The sequence below is a fragment of the Mandrillus leucophaeus genome, unplaced genomic scaffold (assembly GCF_000951045.1).
Source record: "Mandrillus leucophaeus isolate KB7577 unplaced genomic scaffold, Mleu.le_1.0 Scaffold391, whole genome shotgun sequence".
In the NCBI taxonomy this organism is placed as follows: Eukaryota; Metazoa; Chordata; class Mammalia; order Primates; family Cercopithecidae; genus Mandrillus; species Mandrillus leucophaeus.
The window spans coordinates 1062844-1084968 of NW_012104154.1; the positions used below are offsets into that span (position 1 = coordinate 1062844).

At 38.0% G+C, this 22125-nt stretch overlaps 1 protein-coding gene across 1 annotated transcript in view; it reads right to left on the reverse strand.

Annotated features, from left to right (window-relative positions):
* AUH (AU RNA binding protein/enoyl-CoA hydratase) overlaps positions 1 to 22125 on the reverse strand; it is a 136160-nt gene that overhangs the window by 52123 nt on the left and 61912 nt on the right. The window contains exon 5 of the mRNA XM_011991204.1: positions 21023 to 21079. Within this exon, the coding sequence (XP_011846594.1) occupies positions 21023 to 21079 (57 nt within the window). The remainder of the gene's footprint in view (positions 1 to 21022; positions 21080 to 22125) is intronic.

Below are 22125 nucleotides of genomic sequence, written 5' to 3' on the forward strand. Positions count from 1 at the left end.
TTCTTTGTGTGGTGTCACAACTAAAATAGACATTAGGATAACGAACATATGGTCCAGATTTAATAGGCCATGTGCTTCAATTTTTATAGTAAAGTATTTAAAATGTCAATTCTTGTATCCAAATATACTTTTAAACTTCATTCTACAATAATTGCCTATTTAACCCTCTATACCTGTGCCTGCTGTAGTGCACTTAAGCTGCTCTCACGCTCCCCCAGCTTGCTACTCTTTTAAAATGTTGCTTTCTACACGTCCCGTCAGCAAACTGGGCCAATCAGCACATCACAGGAGTCTAGGGAAATCCAGAAGCCGAAAGCACTCTGGGTTCGCCTTGCTCCTCCCTGGGCCTCCATTTGGGCCCAGCAGAAATGGGAGCAGCGCCCAGTACCCTTGCACCTCTGTCTTGAGGCCAGCAGGATTCATCTCAAAACACCCGATACCCATTCTAATAACCTTCCCATTCACATTCTTTCTCCCATCTTCTGCTGAATTTTTCCAACACCACATTAACCATGGTCTAACATATATATATATTTTATGTATCCTTCTGCCTCCTCGAATATAAGCTCAATGAAGGCTGGAGGTTTGTCTCTGTTGACTACTGTATTTCCAGTCATTACGACAAGTATCTGGTGCATAAGCAGTACTCAATAAAATAACTATAGCTGAGTATGTTTCACAAACTTACAAACCAAAAAAAACTTCACTGTAAAATCAAGTAAGACCTAGTAGGCATAGAACATACTCTAAAGAAATAGGAGAGCAAAATTCTGACTACGTAACATTTGTACTTTAGCATCAATATACATCACTGACTGGGATTTAGGAGAACAGAACAATACACGGCAGGATCAGTCAGGTTTCCTGGCAGCTAGCAATGGATTCCAACTTTGGCTGATTTATACTGAAGAAGAATTTGCTGAAAGGTTTTTGGGTGGCCCCCGAAACTACCAGGAATGCTGAAGAACGATGTTCGAAAAACAGGCAGAAACCAGTAAGACACCATGAAGCAGGACCGAAGCCCCAAGCCACACCCGAGAGGCCCACTTCTGATAAGGACCCTGCTGCCCTGGGCAGGGACGAAGCTGCTGAAACTCACCAGGGACCCAGAGATTTGGTAAGAGGGATTAAGATGCTGGTGAGGTTAAAAACAAACGCACGCACACACAAAGGTTCACTACAGTCACGGTGTACAACCCCCTTCAGTTAGTACTTAGTATAAACAGCGAAGAGAAAACTCTTCCAGGTATTCCCTGTAACACAGTTATCTCCTAATAGCTGCATGACGACAGGATTCTACTACAACCGGCAGTATGAAACTGTTTAGGTTAAGTGGCTATTAATTAGCACTGTCAGTGAAAAAAACTGAAAAACTAATATGATAAATTTCACAGATTTGAACAGCAATTTAGATTTCTGCAATATCAACTGGCATTGAAAATGTTACACTTATTTAAGGTCACTCAAAATAAAGGTACCAAACTGAAGTATTTAAAACCCTCTGTCCTTGTAACTGAGATGTTTTTAAAGTATCAAAAATAACACGTATATGTGTACATTCATGAGGCAAATCAGTAAAAAATAATTACACAGTGGCCCCCAAACCAGGCATTGGCAGGGGAACACTCCAGTTCCAGAGCAATCGCTGACACATAAATCCGGTGGTTTGCATTTTAAAAGGATCTCAGCTCTTTGACTAACATTTTTTGCCACTTTAATTTGGCACAGCCATAAAACACAAATAATTCTTTTCTCTCTTCTCAGAGGTGGAAAAGGGCTGGCCAGGTATATCTGAATTTAAGAAAGACAATCTGTTCTTTTGAGTCTAAGGATTAAAAATAATGGGCACACAAGAGAAGGGCTCTCTCAAGGTCTGTGTTATGTAGAGCAGGGAAACAGGTACTGAAACTGTGCCTATTTAAAAACAAACTACAACAACAAAAGAAATGGAAACAGAATACAAATGTGCAAAGCATACTGGTTATTAGCAGAAACAATCCAAAAAAACATATAAGCATATTTTCTGGGTATGTCTCCTAACAATCCTAGAAAATACAAAACAGAGAGAAAATAATTTTATTTCATTTAACAAATATTTACTAAGCACCTATCATTTAATGGGCAATGGGCTAGACATTGTTGATACAATAGTCAACCAAATGAACCAGTTCCTTCCCTCCTGGCACTCAGAGTATTACGATGACACATCAATGACCTCATCAGCATTAGCAAAGAGGTGAAACTGCAAACTAGAAGAAGACAGGATGTTATAAGGTTCTTATTTCAACACCTAAGGATGTGTTCTTAATACATTTAAATAAAAAACCCAAATCCTTTAGGATTTTACAGTACAGTGTTTATTTTCTGTTGAATTACCAGTAGTAGTTGTAAGCCTTATGAATAATTAGCAAAAAAATGTATAACTGCAAAGTCAAGTGTGTAAAGATTGAGAAAGTAAGTATCAGATTGGCAACTCAATTTATATTTCCAAATAACAGAGGACTTAATCCACATTAAATAAATCTTTATGTAGGTTAACAACAACAAGATGAAAGTGAACTTCAGATAAGGAAGATAAATATCTACTAAACAAATATATAAAATTAAAGCACAGAAAAGGCCCCAAATCCATAACCCTGCCTAACCAAGCTTCACCTAAGCTTCCCGTTCAGTTTTGCTGAAGAAGGCTATAAGACCCATCCTAGGAGAATTAAACTTCCTTAGTAGTTCAAAATGATGTTATATCTAAAACTTGCTCTCTAAGGGAAATTAAACTGAACTAGTTGCTCCTAACCACACAGAAAAGAGTAACAATCAGGCAAGGAAGCAGCTGGGATAGCAAAAGAGAAAAAAGAACACCTATAAACACTAAACCACATTAAGCTACAGTAACAAAGATGACTAGTACAATACACACTGGGTGGTGATCTACCAGAACCCTTTCAAAGCCTTCTACGTGCACTCCTTCCTGTCGTCCTCCCAATGCCGCTATAAAATATGCACGACTACTCTTGCACTTAGGGATTAGGACAGAAACACACAGAGGCAAGTCATTTTCCCAAAAGGCCACAGAGCAAAGATTCAGATCAAGGCAGTTCTGCTCCAAGGCCCTAGATCACCACGGAGCAACAGGTAAGGTTAGTGGTTTTGTAATAGCTCATACTTTCTCAATCTCTTTTTGAAACACTGATGTGACACATGACTGATTTCGAAGTAGCTCGTTTTAAATATTAGGTATTCTTGAACCTGTAAAAAATTAATCTTACAGGAGCTGTATGGTTATTTCTCATTTTTCAAACACTTGCTTCTGGCTGGGAATAGAATGAGGAACTTCCCTAGGCATGTTTAAAGTTGGCCATAAAAAAATGTAATGCAAAAGTATGGTTAGATAATTAAATGAGTGCTCTCAACCACTTGACAGAGCGAATCCTAACGTGGCATCAGGTAAAAGTTTGTTCCTTCGTCTTCATAAAACATCAACCACTTCAACAGGCCAAACCTCCAAGCCAAACAGAAATCCCATTACTTATCACCCAAAAGGATGACTATGGCCATTTCCAGGGGCCTTCTCTGCCACCGAAATGCTAGTGACCAAGTGTAATTATTAACAGATCAAGGAAGAAATTGATTCCAGGGCAGTGGAAATTATGTTGATGAAATGAAAAGTGGTCGTGCTGACAATGCATTACCATTTCTAGACAGCACATTTGAACAGCAAATCTCACTTCATGGAGATGCGCCGAACGCCAGTGACCTAGTTTCATTAGGGTGGGAAAGATATAGCAATCTATCCTTTGAGATTAGTACTAAAATAGCTTTCTAAAATACAGCTTCATGCATTAAAGGTTTTAAGTAATTGTCCATGGAAGGACAAAAATAATAGCCAGAGCCAATACCAAATACAAATTTCCTTTATGTACCCCATAAGTTAATGGGGTACATAATGTTACCTGTATTACAAAATTTGAAAAAGAAAAAAAAATTAGAAACAGGTCGGGTGTGGTGGCTCATGCCTATAATCTCAGCACTTTGGAAGGCCGAAGCAGGCGGATCACTTGAGACCAGGAGTTTGAAACCAGCCTGGCCAACATGGTGAAACCCTATTGCTACTAAAAACCCAAAAAAATTAGCCGAGTGTGGCGGCGGACACCTGTAATCCCAGCTACTTGAGAAGGGAAGCACAAGAATCCACTGAACCCCAGAGGTGGAGGTTGCAGAGAGCTGAGATTGCAGATGACAGAGTGAGACCCTGTCTCAAAAAAAAAAAAAAAAAAAAAAGAGTATTGCAATATATAAAATTGTAATTAACGTGAATTCTCAGAAATATGGCCTATGCCTATCTACAGAGTAATGTGACTTTAATAAAATTATTTTGGACTCTTTCCAAACAATAACAAATGAGAACCAAACACTGTAACAGATCATCATTTTTTAGAAACTCAACAAAGGCTACTGACTCACTTTGCAGTGCCACATCTAAAGAAAAATGCAAGCAATGAAACACGAAACTTTTTTTAAAAAAGGATCTTTATGTTACATGCACAGAAAAACATAAACACTGAACCTACAACATAGCACCATGGAAACAAAACCTGTCACTTTATACACTGGCAAGACTCAAGAACAAGAGCTTATAGAACATAAAGGACAAGAAACAAGTCTGGAAGACACTGGGTTTCCAAAGTATGTTTGCCATGTGGTTTTCCTCCTCAAGCACAGAACGTGAAAATGGGATAAAATCACCTCTTAGAAGAAATGTATTATACAACACCTGTAATGCCAGCACTTTGGGAAGCTGAGGCGGGAAAATCGTTTGAGCCCAGGAGCTTGAGACCAGCCTGGGCAATATAGCAAGACACTCATCTCTACAAATTTTTTTTAAAAACCAGCCAGGTGTGGTCAGGCATGCCTGTAGTCCCAGCTACCTGGACTGCCGCAGTGGGAAGATCAGTTGAGATCAGGAGTTCGAGGTTACAGTGAGCTATGATCATGCTACTGCACTCCAGACTGGATGGCAGAGTAAGACCCTATCTCTAAAAATTAATACTAAGATTTCCAAATACCTTTTAAGATGTTAAGGGTTCATAATCTCATCTATGAAAATGGATGCATAAAATACCATTCCAGTTGAGGCACACAGAATCCTGAATTACAATTTAGCAGGAAAAGAATTATATACCACTACCATGCACAGTCCACTCCAGAAAAGCTAGGCTCTTTCAACAATGGAAAATCTATCTAAATAATTCCAGTATCAAAAAATGTAGCATTATCAATACGTCAAGAGAGTTCCTTAACATGAAGTATATCTCAAACTAAAAGCCAGGAGAAGTTTTTATGGCAAAACATAAGTTTTTTCATAAGAGTTGTAAGCGAAAAGGAAAGATACCTAAAATATAACATTAAATCAAAATAGCAAGCTGCAGAAGAGAATGTATGATATATAGGGAAAAAAATCTACGTATGTATGTATGAATAGATCAGTGTATGAATTTAAAAAAGTTTAAATGACAGGCATCAAATCATTAACAATAATTACTTATTGGGGCTGTTTTCCCTATTGTTTGAATCAAAATCAAGTGCCATGAGACAACACAGACAACTACTTTTAAGAAATCCTCAATTACTAAAAGATGAAACTTTGAAATTCCCCAAGATTATTTCCAACTATTATTCTGATTTCCTAATCAGACATTGTTAGTGTTTATGTTTTTTCCTTTTTTAAAAAAAGGAAATATTGCTTTTTTTAAAAAAATAGCAGTGTTACTTTTGTCTTTGAATGCCCTGGGAGTTAAACTTGGAAGTAACTCCATTCCTTTCTCGTTAATTGAGATGAAAACGGCTTGGTATGAAAGATTCCCCAAGGGGACACAGGCTCTGAGAGTAGGGTGCTCAAGGTTTCCCCACTGGAGAAGGCATCGCAGAGGCAGCAGGTGAGTTTTAATGATGAGGTGTCAGGAAAGAGACAGTAGAAGACAGAACGCCAAGGGGAAGAAACTGTAGGAAAAGAAAACCAGAGCGCTGGCAACATGCTGCATGCAGTAAGATCACACAACAGTGCTGCCACACAAGGGTGCCATGCCTAGCGACCACAGGGTCCAGCAATATATTCACAAAGTCCCACTTCAAAATGAAAAAATAATGAGGAAAGCAAGACACACAAATATAAAAACACATTCTAGTTTCACAGTGTAATCTTACAAGTGGCAAAAAGATTATTTTGTAAAAGTCAATTTTATATACATAGGAAAGATAAGAAACCTGAACACTGAGGACTTTTTTTTTTTTCCATCTCTTCCACAGTCTTGACAGATGGTGCTCACTTCTGAGTGACAAGTAACTATAAAAACCAGTAAGTCGATTTCAAAGGAACAGTGGTCCTTTAAACCACTCATGCCAAATGCCTTTTAAGATCGTCACTGTTAAGTCTGATTTCACCTTTGTGGGTAACAAATCTTGGAAGTAGTTTGGTGAGATTTCAATGAATGGAAAAATAGCAAGTCTGGATATACAGGAAAATAACTTTTTCTGATTAAGTGGTCAGTCGTTTCACAAAAATAAAGGAACTGCAGAATGGTGTCTTTATTAATTTAATGAATCACAGCCCCTCCTCTTCCAGTCAAGACAAGGTAGCAAAGACTGGATTTACCTTCCTGCCTGAAAAACTCAAAACATAGTTTTCAAGACACTGGACATGAGGCAACAAAGGACAGTAACTGTTGAAACAACTGACATGAGCCCTGAGCCTGCCCAACCTAACCTGGATGAATATCAAAAGAATTATGCTCAGGAAAAGAACCCATGCAAAGAAAAGATTCCATGAGGGATAGTAGCATTTATGTCAAATTCTGGAAAAGAAAAGCTAAGCTACAGTGACAGAAAGTAGTTCAGTGGTGGCATGAAAAAACTTTTAAAAGTAACAGATACTGTTCATTATCTTGGTTTTGATTTCACGGGTGTATATATGCCAAAACTTATCAAACTATATGCTAAAATATGTTAGTTTATTGTACATCAATTATAACTTAATAAAGCTGTTAAAGATATTAAAAATGAAGAAAAATTATCCCAAACAACCATTAAGTAACAACAAAAACAAAGCGTTAGTCCTTATAATGTGCCAGGTAATGACATAGGCACTTTACGTGTATTATCCTAGTCAATTCTCACAACAACCTATGATATAGGCATTATTATTATCTTTATTGTACAAAAGAAACTGAGATAAATAATATGGAGAAATAACTTGTCTAAAGAAATACAGTTCAGTGATAGAGATGGGATTCCAACAGTATTCGGCTATTTGTGTTGCTATAAAGAAATACCTGAGAGTAAGTAATTTATAAAGAAGAGAGGTTTAATTGGCTCCCAGTTCTGCAGGCTGTACAGGAAATGTTGTATCAGCATCTGCTTCTGGTGAAGGCCGCAAGAAGCTTACAATCATGGCAGAAGGCAAAGGGGGAGCAGACATCTCATTCGGTGAGAGCAGGAGCAAGAGAGCAAGTAGAGGGAAGTGCCACACAGTTTGAAACAACCAGATTGCCTGTGAACTCACTCATCACCAAGGCGATGGTGCAAAGCTGTTCATGGGAAATCTGCCCCAACGATCCAGTCACTTCCCACCAGGCCCCTCCTCCAATACTGCAGGTTACAATTAACATGACATTTGGTGGGAACAAATATCTAAACTCTATCACAAGCTGAGGGACCTCACTCCAAAGCACATACCATGAGCTACTTACTCGACTCCACAGGTAGACATGGCTAGTCATCAGATGTTTAACCATAAATGTTACTGCTGAGCTGGTGTGTTTAGTTTGCCTAAGTGAAAGGAATGTAATCTTAATTCTATTATTCCAAATTAAGAGTTCTTGTTATCATTAGACTTGACATTTAAGTTTGTCAGATGGCATCCGGACAGGTACACACTGAAACATCCCTCTGATGGTAAGTCCAAACAGTTCACACCCTGTTTTTCACATTACAGGCACCAGAGATTCAAAAATGCAGTCACCAAACTGGATGATTTGTAAAAAGTGAAGTCAGTTTTATTTTTAAAAGATAAGGGAAATGAACTGCCGCTCTTCTTAATTTATAGGCAGAACTAATTTACCTTCCTTGATTAACTTTCTACATATTTAATGACTCTGAGAAAAAGGTAGGTCTTTGAACATCTGCTTTCTAGACTGCTTAAAGTGATTCTTGAGACCATTTATTTAACTTGATACATAAAATAAACACTATAGAATATTAAAATGTAAATAAGACCACCTTGATTACAGCTGAATAATAAGAAAGTAACCTGCCACTCATAAAATGAATAACCTGTTTTTTTAAGAGAGTAAGTTATTAGCGATTTTTAAAAATAAGAGCAGTAAACACTGACATAAAATTTGAGGTTATAAGGAGGAAATTAAAATACTCATAATCAAAATCACCAATTAATTAGATTTCATTACTTACATAATTTGAACACATAAAGCAATAAAGCTAATTTTAATGAAAAAAAGGCAGTTAAAGTAAATAACATATTCTTATAGTATTAATTCTCCAATCTATTCTGTATAACTACCCTTTGAAGTTTATCTCATTCTCTTTTCTCCAGGAGCAGTGATTCACGCATTCAAATATACACACTGAGGACTTACCAGTGGGCTAGGACCCTTAGTCTTACACTCTGGAGAACAAGACAGAGGAGCTTCAAAAACTTAGTCTTACATTTATGATCTATTTTGAGCTAATTTTTGCAAAAATTGTGAGGTTTACATCAAGGTTCTTTTTTATTACTTTTTTGCACATGGAAGTACAATTTTTCCTAGACCACACTTTCCCCATTGAATTGCCTGTGCATTTTCCTCTTTCAGGATTTTTTTAAAAGTCTTGAATTTTAGGCAGTTTATTTATGACGTGTCTGATCATGGATTTCTCCGGGCTTGTTTAGGTTCACTTAGCTTCTTAAATCCTTATATCTTTCACCAAATTAGGAAAGTTTTCAACCATTATTTCTTCGTTGTTTTTTTTTTTTTTTTTCCCTGAAACACACTTTCTCCTCTCCTTCTGGAACACTTGAGACACAAATGTTAAACCTTTCAGTTTTATCCCACAGGTTCCTGCGGTTCAGTTCATTTATTTCACACAATGATTTCTTCTCTGTTGTTCAGACTGAATAATAATTTCTATTGCTCTATCTTCAGATTCACTCACTCACTTTTTGTTCATCTTTATTCTGCAATTCAGTCCAACCAGTTTGCTTTTTTATTTTAGCAGTTTTATTTTTTAATGCTAAGATTTTTGTTCGTTGGAGTTACTCCCCCGGAGTTCTCTCTGTCTGCATCAATGTCCACTTCTGTGTTTCAGGATGCCTTTAGAACAGGCCACTGGATGGCAGGAAAAAAAATGAATTCCACGGTTTTTTATTTTCAGCCCAGGCGGCTCTCAAAAACTCCACATCTGTGTAACAGTTTACTTAAAAGTGTACTTGATATTTAATGATCATTCTGAAGCAAACATGTCCAAAACAATATTCTTGATTGTCACTTCCCGACTTGCTTTTTGACTAGCTTTCCACGTCTCAGTACAAGGCAACCTCTCTTTTCAGTTACTGCAGCCAGAATCCTTGGAGTCATTCTTTACATCTGTTTCTTTTATGCTCCCCATCTAGTCTGTCGAGAGATTCTCTCGGCTCCATCTTCAAAAGATACCAGAATCTAAACCACACCCCACTACTTTCACCATTCCCATCCCAGTCAAGGCCCCTACACCCTCCACTTCAACTACAGCAACAGGCTCCTGGCAGGAATAGAGTTCTTGCTTCTAACCTGGCCCTACTATCGTCTGCTCCTAACACAGTGATGCCAATGAACCTTCAAATATCTAAGTGCATGTCACAGCACGTCACACCTCTGCTGAAAAACCTACGGTGAGCCCCCTTCTCACTCAGGGTAAAAGTTAAAGTCCTGACAGTGGCTATAAGACCTCTAGATCTGACTCCCCTATTGCTTCTCTGACAGTATCTCCTATCACTCTCCTCCCCCTCCTCTCTGCTATGGTTGTGGTGATGTGGTGAATATTCCAAGCACGCTCCCATCTAAGGCCTCTTTACTAGTTGATACTTTTGACTGAATGCTCTTCCTCATATCTGTATGATTAGTTTCCTCAACTCCCTTAAGTCTTTATTTCAATGTTACCTTCTAAATGGGGTTTGCTCTGACCTCTTGGTTTTAAACTACAAACCCACACTCTCCTTGCACTCTTTCCCCTGTTTTTTTTTCTATAGCGCCTTCCACTTCTGCCGTAATACACAATTTATAATTTGCCACATCTACTGTCCCTGTGCTAGAAGGTAACTGCTTGGTGGCAGGAATCTTCCTCTGCTTGTTCAGGCTGTATCCCCAGTGTTACACCAGTGCATGACTCAACAAATGTCTGCTAAGACAAGTGAGTCAATATGCCTAGAAAACGGTACGTGAGCAAGGGGAGCAGTCGCAGGAGCTGAGGTCAGAGAAGTAGCCAGGGACCCACCTTGTAGGACTCGTCATCTATTAAATCTTGGTGATGGCTGACAGAAGCCACACTGTTTTTCTGAACTCATGACTCCCAGCTTTATACTGCTTTATCCCTGTCTGACTACAACAACAGTATCATAAAGGGCAGTTATGATGTTTGTACACGTTTCACCTCCCAACAGATTTTAGATGATCAATTCCGGGGAGCATTACCGAGTCCTACATAAACCTGTTTACTCCACAGCAACTAACAAAACGGCCTGTACACAGTACAAAGTTGGCAAGTAACTCCCAAACCACCCTAATTACATAAAAAGAACTAATCAGTGAATTACACTTTAATGTATAAAAAGATGAGACTTCGTAGTGTGTGCTTGTGTAAACGCAAGGTATGTTGATAATACTCATATGTTAATAAATACACTAGACCTCAGAGGGCTGAATGAGTGACAGCTTTAAGGAAGTCACCTGGGGAAGTGCTACACTAAACCCAACTACGCTGTTCTTTCTTCACATCAGTAAAACGTCAACATTATATAAGCCTCTTTAAATAAAAAATCGTTCTTACTTTTGTTATGCTTTTGTTCTTCCTGAAATAGTATGACCTTATTAATCATATTTGGCACAGAATGATCTTTTGATATTTATGAAAATCAAATTTACCCTCATAAAAATGAGTCATTGCTGAGGCTATTTAAAAGAATAAGCTCAGATTCTGACGGAACTTCTAAAAGGATCTCAACAAAGGTTATAAACAAAGCCTTTCAAAATCACTGCTATGCTCAGGACTACGCACACTCACAGGATTTAAAATCGAATTCCAGCAAAACGTGCCAAAAGACTGCCTTACTGCTGAACACAGCCAACAATGATGAAGAGTAACACCCCAGACCCCTCACCCAGGGAGGGGAAGAAAAGACAAAACTGGAGTCGGTCTCTTTTTCTGGTTCCATGAAACCTCTGTGCTCTAATTTTCCTTCTTCCTTTCTTTTCAAATTTGGAAATAGTCGGCCAACGGTAATTACTATAGGTTCTTTTCCTGAAAAGTTTCTAAGATAATCCTAAAAATATGCCCACATTTGTCACTACCCCAACCAAATGATCAAAGATATCATCACCCAAAGTGGGATGACCTAACACTGGGAATCATATAATAAACACAACATGAAACACGCAGTATTGACAATGTAATGTTCTTGGCAAAATGTCTTAACCGAAGCCTAACCATGAGGAAATATTAAGTTAAATCTAGAATGAGCAAGCCTCAGTAAGACAACTGCCTGCACTGAGGAGATCTTAGCCAAAGTACACAAAATTTTGAGATGAGGAGTAAGTTTAAAAGATCTACTGTATGTCATGGTGACCACAGGTAATGATAACACATTATATACCTGAACACTGCTGAGAGTAGATCTTATGTGTTCTCACCTCATATATACACACACACAAATGAGTATATGACGTAATACATGCTAATTAGCTTAATTTAATCACTTCACAAGGTGTGTGTGTAGATACATGTGAAAACACTATACACAGAATTTGTACTTGTCAGTTAGAAAAATAAAATACTTAATGCCTTAAAAAAATTGGTGAGTAAGATGTTTCAGGTTAAAAGAAAAGTTAGCACCACCAATCATGAGACACATAGACATCATGCAACCCCAATAGGATGCCCTGAGTAGAACCCAGCATCACTTCTGTGGAATTATTGCCAAAAATGAATAATCTTAATTTATTCATGAGGAAACATTAGGCAAACTCAAAAATAAAGACATTCCATAAAAGTACAGACTGGCACTCTTCTAAATTGTCAAGGTGATTAAATACAAATTTATACCTTGATTAAATACAAGAGACAAAGGAGACGCAGCAACTAAATGCAACGTGGAGTCCTAAACTGTCTTGAATCAGAAAAAGGACACTCGTAAGAAAAGTGTCAGCATTTGAAGGTCTACAGATTAGTTAGTAATAACGTATCAGTATTAACTGTCTATTTTTGATAATTGTGGTACAGTTCTACAATATGTTAATATTTGAGGAAGCAAGTATACATAAGAATGATTTATACTATCTCTGTAACTATTCTGTAAATCTGAAATTACTGCAAAACGAAAAGTTAAATTAGTGTCACAGAAAACAAAAAACAGGAATGAGGTACTCTTTTAGATTTGAAAAAATTACAAATTTAACCAAATGAAAAATTAATCCTGAACTGCAAAAACAAAATACAAAAAGATAGCTACAGACAACTGGAGAAATCCAATTATGAATCGTATATTAAATGATATTACTAAATTCCTGTTGATATTCTTGGGTGTGATAATAGTGTTGGTTATGTAAGAGACCATTCTTGATTCTTAGAAAATGTATGCTGAAATATTTAACGCTTATATTTTGAAATTTTTCTATGAGAAAGAAGGATTTGGGGAATGGAAGGAGAAAGAAAATGGAAGGAACAGATCTTTGTAAAGGGTATAAAAATGTGTGTTTTACTGCTATTTAAACGTCCTAGTTTGAATATATCTCCCCCCAAAAGCTGGGGGAATAAAAAATGAATTCACAGAGCAGTGGAAATACAAAGCATCTCAATCCCAGTGGTGTACACCCAAGCAAAAAGCCTTAACAAATTACCTTAGTAATAGGAAGGTTTCCTGACACAGACCCCAAAACCTCCAGTAGAAGAGGTAAGAACAAAGACCAGGAATTAGAAAATCTGCCACTATTTTCTCTGTAAATTTAAAGAGACACTGTCAAATAAAAGGATATTAATCCTCTGAACTTGTATTTCACCCTTGTAAATGTATTACAGGAAAGTACTGTTTTAGGACCTATTTCTAAAAGAGAATTTTATTTTATAACATTTGCATATTCTCCCAGTTGGGAGAGGACAGGAAATGCAAATGCTTTCTTAAAGTTGAGAATGTTGGAGACGAAACTAGGGCTACATATTGTACAAAAATCCCCAATAAAATTATGACAAGGTTCTGGGGTAACCATTTAAATTATTTTTAAATTGGCCAGTGCTTCAAATCAATAGTGTTTCACTTTGTGTTTAACATCTGTAATCAAAAACATGTATACACATATATACTACAAATAAAAGCACTGGTTCAAGTACTTGATAGTCAAATTACATCCCATCTTTTAATTACATCTGACATAACTACTACTGAAGGAGGTTCGATTTTGTTTTAATGTTTCTACATTCCTTCACGTCTTTCTTTTTATTGCACTATATACTTTTAATAGTCATTTGATACTAAACAATATTCTAATAAAAACTGAAATTGAGCCTTCTAATTTAAAAACTACATGATAGCAGTGGTCCCTTAATATTCTCAGTAGAAATATTACCATCTCTTAAAAGTAATTATTTTAAAATAGCATTTTTTAAATTTATAAAACATACCTTAAAAATCAACATATTGCTATGCAGGTCCAAGCTCAGGTAAAGAAAGCAAAACAAAACAAAATACTATTTTTTGATAAATTGTTTTGCTGTACAGTGCTATCAGAAAAGGCCAGAAGTGATGATATGACAATCAATAGCATCATGTTAATTCTCGTCTTTATCGAATGTACAGGAAATTCAAATAAGGAGATACAATTTCATTTGGATTAATTTACAAATGCTGCCCGGTATGAAATCATGGAGCAGTAATAACTTACAGGAAGATTATTTGTCAGATTTTAAACATCTGTTTTCTAGAGTGGCTACAAATCATGTATTTTACCCAAAGATATTTGCTTTCTCCATAATATTAAGAAGAAAAATTAAGCATCTATTTTTCCCACAATATTTTCCCCATATCTGAATTCTCCGCGCTTATTTTCTGTCTATTTTTTGGCTGTCAGCATCTGCTCATCTGGAAAAGAGGAAGAGCGGAGGAAGCTAACGGTGGAGCAAGGCTCGCTGGAAGAAGAAGGGCGGAAGCAGCTAACGGCGGAGCAAGGCTCGCTGGCAAAGGCCTTCCCTGGTGACTGCACCCCTGGCTGCTCACACAAGCCTCTATGATAGGAGGCAAGTGACACATTTTCTTTTAACCAAAAGAGATCTACCAAGAAGGGAGAAAAAAATTAAGTACCGTCTACTGTGCCTATTATAGAAAGCTCTTTATAACAGTTAACAAACGTTTATACCCAAAAGGAGGATATCTCAGAGATCACTTTAAGCATGGCAAAATTCACCAATTTAAAAACACAATTTTTGAAAAAAGCAGTCTTTTCCTATCATTTATAACAAAGGAAAGAGAAGAAAGGAGATGGCAAAAATATCTATGGATAAAAAATCTGTGGATGGAGCAGAAGAGGATTTTTCTGCATAAAAATTTCAGAATAGCTCCTTTAGGTAATAAACACAAAAGCATATTTAAAAAAAAAAATCTCTGCTATTTCAAAAGAACAGGTTCACCCAGGGCACTTTAAGAACTGTAATATTAATTTAAAAGTAGACCAAAAATTCTGTGCATCTCTTATCTAAATGTGAATACTATTGAAATTTTTATTAATAATGAAAACGAATCTGATTTTCATTTTCATTAAACAATTCAATGCTACATAACATTTTATGAGCTATGAACTTGAAAGCTTCATGGTATTAAAAGAGGAACGAAAATATATTCCTCAAACTCACTTAGGAAAAACAAGGTCAGGTGCAGTGGTTCATGCCTGTAATCCCAGCACTTTGGGAGGCCAAGGTAGGAGGATTGCTTGAGGCCAGAAGTTCAAGGCCAGCCTGGGCAACACAGACCCTGTCTCTACAAAAAAGAGAAGAAAATTAGAGTGCAGTGCTGTGCACCTGTAGTCCCAGCTACTGCAGAGGCTGAGGTGGGAGGATCTCAAGCCCAAGAGTTTGAGGCTGCAGTGAGCTATCATTACATCACTGTCCTTTAGCCTAGGTGACCAAGCAAGGCCCCATCTCCAGAAAAAAAACAAAAAAAAGAAAAGAAAGAAAAGAGAAAGACAACCATCCTTTGTAAGTACATGGGAAAATGTCAAAGCATTCTGACTTTTACGATAAATTTACTTAATAGAAACTAGAAAAATAATTCTATTCATCAGAATATGTAGTCCAAATTCAATCAAATCTATAAAAAGTAGGTTCTAATTAATGCACCCACTATTGAAGAGGACCCTAAAGAACTTAAGTATATTGGGAAAAAATTCTAGTTTCTAGACCTCATACGGTATGGCACAGTGAGTTTACAAGACAAGACGGAAGAGGTTGTTATAGCATAATCAATCTTTTTTCATCTAATCAAACCAAACACTGCTCTCTATCTTCTGGTAGTTGTAACACAAAACTTTTCATAATCAAGACACAGTAAATATCCAAATTACCAAGTTCATCTTGCTCCCACCCCAAATTTCTGCCACCTACTAACCCCCATCTGTCCCCCAAAATTATGTAAACATCACCAAAAAGTCGCTCTATTCATTGCTGTAACAAATTACTACAAACCTGGTACCTTTGAACAACTGAAAGTTATACTCTCTCAGTTTTGGAGGCCAGAAACCCAACATCAAGGTGTTTGCAGTGTGGTTCCTTCGAGAGGCTCTGAGGGAAAATCTGTTCCATGCCTCTCTCCCTTGGCTTCCCATGGCTGCTGAGAACCCCTGGCATTCCTTGGCCTGAAGATGTGGTATCGCGCTCGGTTTCTGTCTTCACATCACCTTCTCCTCTTCTGTGTCTCTCTCTTTCTTATAAGGACCCCTTGTCTTTGGATTTAAGCCTCTCTCAGATAATTTAGGATGATCTCATCTTGAGATCCTTAATTACATGTGCAAGAACCTTCTCCTTCCAGGTTGACATCTCTTGGTGTTTGTTGTGGGGCTGGGGTGGGGGGCGCATGCCATCCAACCCACTATAGCTACTCTCTTTCTATCATCTAGGGTTAGTTACATCCTCATTACTAATAAATGCTTACTTCTCAAAAGAATTTCAGAAACATGTCACATCACCCTTTTGCTAAATTTTGCTTTATTTCACGTATTAGTTATCTGGGAATTCTTTTTAAGTTGATCCATTGTCTTATAAATCCTTCTAGTGTTTTTTTATTAATCACAGTGAAAAGGCAGGCATAACAGAATAAGTATATATTAAATTTTTTGGCCTAAAAGAATAACATTTTCATGAATTACCAAAGTAGAAAACATGGGGAGTCTTACACATTGATCTGGGCAGTCTTCAATTTCACTGTAACCTATGTTTTAAATTTCTACCTATATACCATAATCAGAATAAACACTCTCATAACGATAAGGTTAACCATACAATTTTAACCAATTCATATGCAAACATGTCTGCCATGTTCAACATTGACTTTAATATTTACATTGTTACTGTTGTTTCATTCATACTCTAAGCATCATTTAGCATACATAAAAGGTACCAAGAGCCAAGATTGTGCCATTGCAGTCCAGCCTGGAGACGGAGTGAGACTCCGTGTCAAAAAAAAGGTTCCAAGGAAGGTTACTATAACATGCAAATCCTTAAATGAAGTATACTTTTTGAAAGAATGACTTCACAAAATGGGAATGCCTCCAAATTCTCTGAATCAAAAGACCAAAAATTTCAGATTTATTGGGTGATGCAAGATTTCATTATCAATTTTGGAAAGATGTTTTCTTAAATGGCTCTTTCAAGAACAGAAGCTCATCTGTTTTCTTCACAGGAATAGAAGAAACAACACCTCTTCAGTTCGAAGTTCAGGCTACTAACCCCAACTTTTGTCTCACTGCAGAGAAACACAAGAAAGGTGGCACAAAGCCTGGGAACACTTTTTTTTTTTTTTGGAGATGGAGTCTCGCTCTGTCACCAAGGCTGCTGGAGTGCGGTGGTGCGATCTCGGGTCACCGCAACTTCCGCCTTCTGGGTTCAAGCAATTCTCCTGCCTCAGCCTCCCCAGTAGCTGTGATTACAGGCACTCACCACCACGCCTGGCTAATTTTTGTATTTTCAGTAGAGACAGGGTTTCACCATTTTGGCCAGGCTGGTCTCAAACTCCTGACCTCAAGTGATCCACCCGCCTCAGCCTCCCAAAGTGCTAGGATTGCAGGCGTGAGCCACCACACCCAGGCACCTCTCTTCTTCTTCCACTTGGGGTTTCACTGTCTACATGAAGCTGTTGGTGAGGACACACACGTTTAAATGCACGCATAAAAGCTTCAAAATGTTTGTATAATTCTTTAGGAAAACAGATCCAAACAGCAACAAAAATAAAATTAGCACAGTAATTTAAAACTTAAGATGCACCATCTTCACTGTCTACATAGGCTAAAAATAGGGCATACAGGCATACCTCATTTTGTTGTGCTTCCCTTTGTTGTACTTCACAGATACTGTATTTTTACAAATTAATGGTAACCCTGCACCAAGCAAGTCTATTGGCACCATTTTTCCAACAGCACATGCTTACTTCATGTCTCTGTGCCATATTTTGGTAATTTTCACAATATCTCCAACCTTTTTGTTATTGTATCTCCTATGGTAACCTGTGATCATTAATTTCTGATGTTACTATTGTAATTATTTTGGGGCACCATGAACCATGCCCACATAAGATGGTAAACTTAACCAATAAATGCATGTATCCTGACTGCTCAACCAACCGGCTGTTGCCCCATCTCTCTCCCTTTCCTTGGGTCTCTCTATTCCCTGAGACACAACAGTATTGAAATTAGGCCAGTGAATAACCCTTCAGTGGCTGCTGCAGTGTTCAAGTGGAGCAAAGATTCATATGGAATCAAAATCAAAACTAGAAATGATTAAGCTTAGTGAGGAAGCTATGTCAAAAGCTGAGATCAGCCAGAAGCTAGGCCTCTTGCACCAGTTAGCTTAGCTGCCAATGCAAAGCAACATTTCTTGAAGATAATTAGAAGTGCTACTCCAGTGAACACAGGAATAATAAGAAAGCAAAATAGCCTTATTGCTGATATGCAGAAAGTTTTAGTGGTCCGTAAAGAAGATCAAACTAGCCACAACATTCCCTTAAGCCAAAGCTGAATCCAGAGCAAAGCCCTAACTCTCTTTAACTATAACTCTAACTCTCTTCAATTCTAGAGTTAAGTCTGAGAGAGGTGAGGAAGCTGCAGAAGAAAAGCTGGAAGCTAGCAGAGGCTAGTTCATGACGGTTAGGGGAAGAAGCCATCTCCCATAACAGAAAAGTACAAGGTGAAGCAGCACGTGCTGATGTAGAAGCTGCAGCAAATTATCCGGAAGATCTAGCTAAGATCACTGATGAAGGTGGCTACACTGAGTAACAGATCTTCAGTGTAGACAAAACAGCTTACTATTAGAAGAAGATGTTATCCTGGACTCTCATAGCTACAGAAGAGAAGTCAATGCCTGGCTTCAAAGCTTCGAAGGACAGACTGACTCTCTTTTTAGGGACTAATGCAGCTGGTGGCTTTTAGTTCAAGCCACTGCTCACTTATCATTCCCAAACTTCTAGAGCCCTTAAGAACTATGCTAAGTTAACTCTGCTTATGCTATATAAATGGAACAATAAAACCTGGATGACAGTACATATGGTTTCCAGCATAGTTTACTGAATATTAAAGCCCACTGCTGCGACCTACTGCTCAAAAAAAAGGAGTTCTTTCAAAATATTACTGCTCAGTCACAACGTCCTGGTTACCCAAGAGCTCTGACAGAGATGGACAAGGAGATGAATGTTGTTTTCATGCCTGATAACATAACAGCCATTCCACAGCCCATGGATCAGTCTACTTGCAAGTCTTATTATTTAAGAAACACATTTCAGGCTAGGCGTGGTGGCTCATGCCTGTAATCCCAGCACTTTGGGAGGGTGAGGCAGGTGGATCACGAGGTCAAGAGATCAAGACCATCCTGGCCAACATGGTGAAACCCCATCTCTACTAAAAATAGAAAAATTAGCTGGGCGTGGTGGTGTGCACCTGTAGTCCCAGCTACTCAGGAGGCTGAGGCAGGAGAATCCCTTGAATCCGAGAGGCAGGGGTTGCAGTGAGCCGAGATCGCACTACTGCACTCCAACCTGGTGACAGGGCAAGACTCTGTCTCAAAAAAACAAAACAAAGCAAAACAAAAACCACATCTCATAAGGCTATAGCTGCCATAGATAGTGATTCCTCTTATGAATCTGGGCAAATTAAATTGAAAACCTTCTGGAAAGGATCTGCCATTCTAGATCCATTTAAGAACATTCATGATTCATGGGAAGAGGCCAGAATATCAACATTAATAGGAGTTTGGAAGAAGATGATTCCAGTCTTCATGGATGACTTGGAGGGATTCAAGACTTCAGTGGAGGAAGTCACAACAGACGTGGTGGAAACAGCAAGAGAAATGGAATTAGAAGAGTAACCTGAAGACACGACTGAATTGCTGTAGTCTCATGATAAAACTGGAATGGATGGGAAGTTGCTTCTTGTGGATTGATCTGGCTTGGCTGTCTCCCCACCCAAATCTCATCTTGAATTGTAGCTCCCATAATTCCCACGTTATGGGAGGGAAATGGTGACAGATCATTGAATCAGGGAGGCGGTTTCCCCCATACTATTCTCATGGTAGTGAATAAGTCTCAGGAAATCTCATGGGTTTTTTTAAAAGGGGTTTCCCCTTTTGCTTGGCTTTCATTCTCTCTCGCCTGCCTCCACGTAAGACATGCCTTTGCTCTTCCTTTCCCTTCTGTCATGACTGTGAGGCCTCCCCAGCCATGCAGAAGTCCATTAAACCTCTTTCCTTTATAAATTACCCAATCTCACAAATGCCTTTATTAGCTGCATGAAAACAGACTAATACAGGGATGAATAAAGAAAACAGTTTCTTGAGATGGAATCTACTCCTGATAAAGATGCTGTGAACACTGCAGAAATGACAACAAAGGATTTAGAGTACGACATAAACTTCGTTGATAAAGCAGTGGCAGGGTTTGAGGACTGATTCCAATTTTGAAAGAATTATGGATAAAATGCTATCAAACAGCAGTGCATGCTACAGAGAAATCTCTTGTGAAAGGAAGAGTCAACTGATGTGGCAAACTGCCCTGCTGTCCTTGGAAATTGCCACAGCACCTCCACCCTGCAGCAACCGCCACTCTAATCAGTCAGCAGCCTCAACACCAAGGCAAAACCCTCTACCAGCAAAAAGATTATGGTTCCTTGAAGGCTCGGGTGACCATTAGAATGTCTAGCAATAAAGCATTTTTAAATTAAGATAAGTACATTGTGCTTTTAGACATAATGGTACTGCATGCTTAACAGACTGCAGATAGTGTAAACATAACTTTTATATGTACTGCGAAACCAAAAAATGTGTGTGGCTTTCTCTATCGCAGTATTTGTTTCATCGCGGTGGGGAAAATCTCTTAGGTATGCCTGTAACTTGAATGGGGACTTTGCTAGGGATGCAAACAATATACCATTGTCTCTTTACCCAACACATTGCCATTCCAATTAACATGATTTTGCCTTATTGCCCTGTTTCTAAAAACAAATCAAGAATTTGAGAAATGGGCGTGAACTACTCATACCTCCACCAGGAATAATTGCCAGTTTTGTTTCAACCAGGCCCATTTTTGCAGAGGAAGCTAAAATGAAAGAAAGAAAATTAAGTATCATCCATATCATCACATTCAAACATGACTACCTGAAAAAATTACGAGATACACTAAAAATATTGTTTACTAATTAAATTGATACCACAAATTCTTAAAAAATCACTTTAAAAGGCACTGTTATGGAAATAAGTAAGCACTCTAAATGACACGCATTGGGAGAGTCACACAATATTTTCTGTTAAAAACTGTTTGGCAGTGAATTAATTTTTGATTCATAAGAACAGGGCTGTAACTCCATTATTAGACCCGATATTGCCAAATCATATTTGGAGGCTTAGATCCATTAATTATTCAGGATCAGCAGACTTGTCAGTATCTGACAAGTCCAAATTCTTCAGTTGCCTGAATATAGTCTCCCAGACCAAAGAGTTTAATGGGTCATATCAGATTATGGCAACTTTTCAAGACCCAGTCTTTAGTTACCTTCTGACAAATAGTTTCACTATTCTGACAGGTGGACAGGGTTCCTCTTTTTATGTCTGTTTTCATGGCTACTTTAAAATATCTTAATAACTTTTTTATTTGCATATCCAAATATACTTAGACTACTTCCCATATTCTAATTTCCAAAACCTGTATTCCTTCAGAAATGGATTACATGTACCTTAGCTTTTCCATTTAAGATCCAATGATTTCATTACAAGAAAACAGTCCTAAAATGAAGTGAAAAGGAGGAAAAAAATACACATGGACTAGCAACCAGAAATCCCAAGAAACTGAATCATGTTGACACTACATTTTTCTAAAAATTTAAGAAATCTTTTGTAAAGATGAGGTCTCCTTATGCTGCCCAGGCTACTCTTGAGCTTCTGGCCTCAATCAATCCTTCTGCCTTGGCAGCTCTGCTTTTAACATGCAGCCACATCAGAAACGATAATGGAAAGCAAGAGAAGAACAGTGACAACTCTGCTGTCTGCTGTGCCCAGTTCTGTCTCAGAGCCCGAGGACACAGGCAGAGCTGAGTCTCTATACAGGAATATAGTGACCACAACGATAAATATGGGAGATTAGCATAC